At 37.3% G+C, this 7,526-nt stretch overlaps 1 protein-coding gene across 1 annotated transcript; it reads right to left on the reverse strand.

The window, feature by feature from the left end:
- Positions 1–379: 379 nt before the first annotated feature.
- On the reverse strand, positions 380–5,722 carry LOC107040859 (potassium/sodium hyperpolarization-activated cyclic nucleotide-gated channel 1). Its single transcript, XM_015261123.2, has 5 exons — positions 5,193–5,722; positions 3,899–4,416; positions 2,682–2,975; positions 2,481–2,602; positions 380–943 (listed from the first exon to the last, which is right to left on the reverse strand). Exons 1-5 carry the CDS (start codon positions 5,720–5,722, stop codon positions 623–625), a joined length of 1,785 nt encoding a protein of 594 aa, XP_015116609.1. The 3' UTR covers positions 380–622.
- Positions 5,723–7,526: the final 1,804 nt, after the last annotated feature.

Genomic DNA, 7,526 nt, shown 5'->3' on the forward strand with positions numbered 1-7,526 from the left:
TTATGGATTGGGGGGGGGGGTGAGTTTGGGTGGATGATGAGTGAATGTTAAAATCATCGCTGATTTTTTTTTATGTGTTATGGAAGAGGCTGAAGGGGTGGAACGAGATTGGGTGAATTTCGATTTTTATTTTTGAGAGTATCTCGGAAAATAAGCGAGATGGCAGAATTATTATTGATACCTTTTTTGGGGGGAATTTCAAGGGCTACAAAACCGGTCTAGTGATTATTTCGCTGTCTCCTTTGCATACCGAGATATTTTGAAAAAACTGATATCGAAGTCTGAATTTCAATAAAACAAGATTACATGAATCTCATTCTTCCTCTTTATTGACGAAAAATGACATTTTTGGAATAACGAGAGCTAAAAACATCACGAGATAATTATAATTTCATTATTCCACTCGAAATCATTGAATCAATAAACAATTGTAAACGTTTCATGGAGTAGCGAAAAGAAAGAATAACTCGAGAGAGTTTATAGAAAACTTGTCACATCTGCCAACATATATTCGTGCTTGGATACTTGAAGTATATAAGTATAATGAAAAAGAAAGAAAATATATACTGGAATGAACAAGAATTGAATTTCCATGAATTTCCATTTCTCTGTCGATATTTTTTCAGTCTGTGGAGGTCGAGTTGATTGAAGTGACTTCAGTCCTCATGAGGAGTTTTTTCATGTCAAATTTTCTACGTTTGGAGATCTCCTGGTCTTGCTGGGATATTTTTGTGGAGTTGTGGATCTCCTCGAGTCTCTTTTCGGATATTCGGGTGAGTCTTCGGTGGAGCTCGGAGTTGGGGATGATGAGGCGAGAGAAGGTGCGCCGGTGGAGCTGGAGGAGCTCGCAGGTCTCGATGGCGATTACGGAGACTTCCCTGGGGTAGTTCCGGTGGAGGAGGGAGAGCTCGCCAAAGTGGTTGCCATCTACCAGGTGATCTAACTGGATTTGCAGGGGGCAGAGGAGTAAAGTCAGTTGGGGGAGGTTTTTATGGGGGGCAGAAGGGTCAAATGAGCAGACACCGGCATAATCATAAATTTTAATTATAGTTACATTTTGAATTAACTCAATTGTTAATAATACTCACCAATTTTTTAGTTATTAAATTAATCGTCAATTAAATATTCAAATTCCAAATCAGTAGCGAAGCGGTAAACCGAGTTAAGTCGTTTTTTACTTTTGGCTAGTTTTTGACGAATATCTCGGAATCTAAAAGAGATAGAAAGATTTTTGTCATGACCTTTTTTGTAGAGCCAATAGAGCGTAATAAAAAAAGTCATGAGAAAAATTTTGCTATCTCTCTTAGATTCCGAGATATTCAGCAAAAACTGGCTAATAGTCAAAATCGACTTAACTCGGTTTACCGCTTCACTACTGAAATCATTTCGTCAATCAATAATTGAACTCGGAAGATTGACGATTATTTGGCTAATCGAGAAATACTTTTATGACATTTTGAAATATTTACTCAATAGTCAGTTGACAAATTCAGTAGCGAATCGGTAAACCGGGTTAAATTGATTTTGACTATTGCCCAATTTTTGACGAATATCTCGGAATCTAAAAGAGATGGAAAAATTTTTGTCATGACCTTTTTTATAACCCTCAATTGACCCTATAAAAAAGGTCATGACAAAAATTTTGCTATCTCTTTCAGATTCCGAAATATTCATCAAAGACTGACCAACAGTCAAAATCGACTTGACGCGGTTTACCGCCTCCAGACTGAATTCAAGGCCCGGGTGGATTATCTTTCGAACGTTATCTCGATTGTTTTTCCCTCTTCATAATGTAATATATATCACAACATCCATTGGTTTTTACATCACGCAGGAGTCCCTAAAAATTGTGACTGTACAATCAAAAAAGTAGAAAAAAAACTGAACATTTTCAAAGAGCGTTTTTAATAAAGATTAAGAAATAAGTCCGATAGAGCGAAAATAGCGAATGGATAATTTATCATGATAACTAACAATCTGACAGCCATTGACTACTGTGACAAATGACGACCCAACAGCCATTAGATACATGAAATTATTGATTTGCAATAATTCGAAAATGCTCTGTGAAAATGTTCAGCTTTTTTTCAATTTTTTTTGCTTGTACAATCATAATGTTTGGAGACTCCAGGGCTATGTAAAACTGAATAGCAATTGGAGATCATTTCAGATTATCAAAATAAGAGAAACAACCAAGATCACGTTCGGAAGATAATCCACCCGAGTCTTAAATTACCAGTTATTATATGATTTTAGAAAAATCTAAAAGAGGATGAGTAAATCTTAATTATTATAAGCTTCAACTTCTCGTAATATTACTAAATTAATGATTGATGCCGATCTATGCAAATGAGACAAGTAAATGTCACCTGACCCTTCAAATATAATGAGTAGAATATACAGTTCGAATCGTATTCTCTGCATGATGGAACAATTACATTCCTTCATGAAATTACCACCATGTTATAATAATAATTTACTTCTTTTCCCATGGAGTTTATTAGAGCTACAGTTCCACTCGATATAAAGTACATGCAGTCCCCCTTATCACCGCACTTGTAAATCACATCATTCTCAAGGTAAATGGTCGGTGTCATCGAGTCTGAAAATTAAAAATCCCCGTATCATCCAATCACTCCATTCACTCGAATCGCTTCGCAGAAACTATCCAATGAATTTACTCAATAGATTCGCCAGAAGTGTTCTAGGTAAATTATGAAGGACTGTGGCTGTCTCCAAGAGTCCCCTGTTCGACCTGACATTGATCTCGAGCCTCAGATGATTCGATAAAGTACTAGCTATTGCATTCTCCTTGAAGTAACTCCCCTGGTATCTGTACTCGTAGTATTTAATCAATCTATCGCCGAGATTTTTCGATAAATTTTTATCCTCTATGTATTCTTTAACTCGGCTCATTATCGCTTGGTACTTGAGCTCAGGCTCGGCGGATGATTCAATCAGTTGCAGGAAGACAACTGTATGCAGAGAAACGAGTGGGGAAATTCCTGTCGTCACAGGATAGTCAATATATTTTTGCTAATAAATTAGTAATTTGCTTCCACCGACGGCGATGGCTGTGTGGTTACATTGAGAGAAGAACGATAAAGTTCCCAAACAAGTCGTACTTGTGCCAGAGAATAGTTTTTTGAAAATTATTATAAAAGGATTTTTTTGTGCCAAACATGCAGAGAGTGCGCTGGAGTTATTTGTTATTTGTTATTACAACTCCTTCGCTATTCGATACTCCCATACGTATTTTGCTCCCGAAAAATCTGTTTTATGCGAAACAAGGGATAGTAATTTTTCGTTTCGGCTGTCTAATAATCACAGACAAGAAATGAACACCTAAGGCCCGGGTGTTCTATCTTTCGAACATTATTTTACATGAATGGCGCAAATTTTTATATTAAACAAAAAGAAATTAGCTGTGGAGGAGTCGAATTTCAAAAAAAATTATTCATAATTGTTATTGCATATGATTTTTTAACGCTCTAATTCAGTAACGAAGCGGCAAACCGGGTTAAGTCGACTTTGACTATTGACCAGTTTTTGGCGAATATCTCGGAATCTAAAGAAGATAGAAAAATTTTTGTCATTACCTTTTTTGTAGAGCCACTTGAGGGTTATAAAAAAGGTTATGAGAAAAATGTTGTTATCTCTCTTAGATTCCGAGATATTCAGCAAAAACTGGCCAAAAGTCAAAATCGACTTGATTGACCCGTTTTACTGCTTCGCACCTGGTCAAGGGTTTTCTCTCAAGTGAGGTTTTTTTTGGCCCTCGCCGAATGCGGTACAAGAGGTTGGGGGGTTTTAAGGGAACAAATCATAAAAACCCGAGTATGCGAAAGAACAAATTTTTTTTTAGTAAATTGCATTCGAATGGACTTAGTAGTTTTACCAATGAGATAAATTAGATATCCAGTCCCCAACAGCAGCAGAATGCACCTGATGACCTTGTCACTCATAGAAGTGTCCATCAACTCCATAAAATTCGATCCCACGATATTACTCAGTCCCATGTGCAAGCTGAACAGGTAAATGTACCAAGCGTTCTCTTTGTAAATTCCACTTTTGATGACATGAGCATCAGAATGTTCGATCTTCTCTCTCGTGGCGTACAGAGTGACGAAGGGGAATCCCCAGGTGAGGCAGGCGCTCCAGTGGAGTATGAAAACACTCAGTAGTGACAACCAAACCGTTAGGTCAGTGACCGAACTGTAGCCGCGTGCAGTGATAAGTTGTTTGACGTAATGTCTCAATGTCGATATCCGGAATATCTTGAGGAGGGGAATTAGTTCTGCTATGAATTGCAGGAAATTGACTTCGGGGCCGGGGGGCTCGAGGTGGGTGGAGGTGAACCAAGTGTAGGGTATCGATGTTATCAGGTCGAGGAGGAAAAATCCACCTGTGTAATGCCTGGAAAAATTCAGGGAATGCCTTTTTATTTTTTTATATATATTTTTTAAACCTTTTCCCATGTAGCCAATTAGACTCTTTATCCCACCCCTCGTGACTCTTGTGACTCTTTAGGTTCTTTAGGCCAATTAGGCTCTTTATAGTCCCATCCCACCCATTGATTAATTAATTAATTAATTAATTAATTAATTACAATTAAATTTTTGAGTTCAGTAAGGTGCGATGTAACTCGCCGAATCATGAGTGCCACATTTGGAGAAATTAATAAATTCTTTCACTCGTCCTGGTCAGTTGACGCGGAACATTCAAAGGACAATTGAACCATTACAAATTCACGTACTGTTTTTTACCCTCGAAATCTCTCAAAGGTTACTATTTGACCCTACACTGAGAGAAAAATATTCTTCTGACTATATTCCATCACCATCGAATTATAGTCAAAAAGTCCTCAACAATTTTTCATGGGTTACGGTAACTATGGCCGGAGAAGTAATTACTACAATGGAATGTAGTCATTGCAACTATTTTATAATTCCACTCACGATAGATTCGTAGTGGTTACTTTTGAACTTTGGTTATTTCAACTGCATTTTGATTTGCAAAAATTACGCTTGTGAAGTTACTATAATGTTATGTGCCGCATACAAAAAAAATCGTATCGTTCACCAAAACTGCCTCAACTATTTTCTTAATGTAAATCGAACTTCGGATTTTTCTCTCAGTGTAAAAACCATTGGACCCTTCCGAAAAATGAATGAATATGAATTATTCATCACCTGGCTATCATCCTTGGCTCCAATTCGATCTCCATGGCCTCCTCATCCCGAAAACCGGTCAAAAAGCTCATGAAAATGTCTGCAAGACACACCCCAAACACCGGATTGACAAATTTAGAAGTCTCGAAAGTCTCTCGTCCACAAATTCTGGAGAAACTTTTGACATAGGGTATCGTTATGAAGTAATAAACGAAGGTGAGGGCCATCAAATGATCCCAGAGGAGTCTGAGGCGGCTGAAGGGATGAACGACCCACCAGTTCCTCGACCTCCCGTGCCTCCTCTTCTCCGCGGAAATCGCCGCACGACTCCGCAGATACGTCGAGTAGGGATGATGCTCAGAGATGATTATGAGTTTTTGGAAGGATCTCTTGAGACGAGGGATCAGTCTGGCGTTCGGGGGGAGCCTCGGGAGGGTGCTTCCGGAGGTTTTCGAGAGCTGACAGTGATGCTGAAAGGCTTTTGATGACCTTTTTAATGACGAGCCTCGAACATGATCGGAACTGCTGCCTGACCATGACAATCTCCTCATATTGGTGAGGATGTAGGGGAGGGTAGGGTAAAATGGACACTTTTGACTTTTTCAAAAATATTCATAACTCAGAAACAGATTTATCAATTGAGCTCAGTCTAAGCTCATCACAAAGAGGAATCATTATTTTTCAATTGAAAAATAAAATTATTCCATTTCATGAACAATTCAACACGTCATAAATATTTCAAAAAAAGTCAAAAGTGTCCGTTTTACCCTACCCTCCCCTACCAATCAACTACATTTTTTAATTTTTATAAATCATTAGTATGACTACAACCCCCGAGGTTATTCCACTCTTAATTAGAGCAATTACCACGGCACACAAAAAAATAATGAACTAAACTGAAACTTCATGAAACTGGATGAAATGAGAGAAAGGTGATCTGAAGATGATGAATCATTTTAAGAAATGTTTGAAAATACGAGGTGGAGGCGCCGCCATTTTTGAAGGCCCTGGCGGCACAGGGAGGGGGTATCCAAGCAAGATGGCAGCGCCCACACCTGTTAACCACTTCGTATTTTTGACCATCTCTAAAAAATATTCATCTTCTTCAGATCACCTTCAACTCGTTTCATCCAGTTCCTAAAAAATGAACAAATTAGTACAGCTATCTTTCAAATTTTTCCATCACCTTTTGCCTAAGATTTCATGGCGCAATATTTTCCCCGTATTTCAATTGTTTTTTGCCCTCGAGACCTCTTGATGTCTAGAAAGATACCTTCAAAATGAACAAAAAAAATTCATTTTTCTCTGACAATATAGAGTTGTTGACGTTAACAAAATTTTAGGGTTTATCGACTGGTAATTCGGTGCTGAAATGAGGATTGAATGGGTTAATCAAGATAAAACGGATAATTGTCTTCAATGTACCTTATTATATTTCTCTATATCCTCCTCATCAAATTCTTTATATTAATAAATAATAAAAATGCCATAGAATAACGGTATCCACTCGCTGGATAAAATTGCTCCTCGAATCACATGAGTTTATTACTCTTAATTATTTAACAAGGCCACGTAATTGAGTTCCTACGTCAATAAACTGAGGAATTCATAAAACAAATGAACAGTAGCACGTTATAGTTGATATTGATGTATATCACGGTTGTAGGGAACTCAGCAGTCGTTTATTTCATAATTTTAATGCAGAAAAACGCTAGAGACATCAGGAAACAGGATTAAATTATAATTCAGTTGTGAAGTGGGAGATAATAGTTTTTAATGAATATCTCGGAATCTGAGGCAGATAGCGAAATTTTCGTTAGAATTTTTTTTGTAGGTCACAATTTGTTTACAAAAAAGGTATTCACGTAAATATCGCCATCTTCCTTAGATAGCCCCCATGATTCTTCAGACTCCCACTCCAACCCTGAATTAGATAACAAAAAATCCCTTCGAATTGTCATTCTTGTACCAAAAAACATCTAAAAAATTTCAACCCCTGGACATAATTTTCACAAATCCCCTCTTCTGGCATATGACAATTTAATTTTATTGGAATTTTTAGGGGATTTTCCTGGGCTTCTGCGGATTAGGGAGGACTTGGTCATGCAGGCATGAAAAAATTCAATAGAAAACCTAATGAATTCTCTCGAAAATTCGTTTGGAATCCTATGGGAATTCTATGGAGTTTCTATAGGATTTCTATTTGAATTCCTAAAAAAAAATTCTATTTGTTTTTTGCGATGATTCTATGGGATATTCGATAAGAAACAGTCAATAGATTTCAAATTTCTGTTTGAATTTTTCTCTTGAGATTTTTTTCTATAAGCATGCTTGGACATCAATTTTCCAAGTTTT

The sequence above is a fragment of the Diachasma alloeum genome, unplaced genomic scaffold (assembly GCF_001412515.2).
Source record: "Diachasma alloeum isolate Michigan unplaced genomic scaffold, Dall2.0 Dall_scaffold_00349, whole genome shotgun sequence".
Classification (NCBI taxonomy): Eukaryota; Metazoa; Arthropoda; class Insecta; order Hymenoptera; family Braconidae; genus Diachasma; species Diachasma alloeum.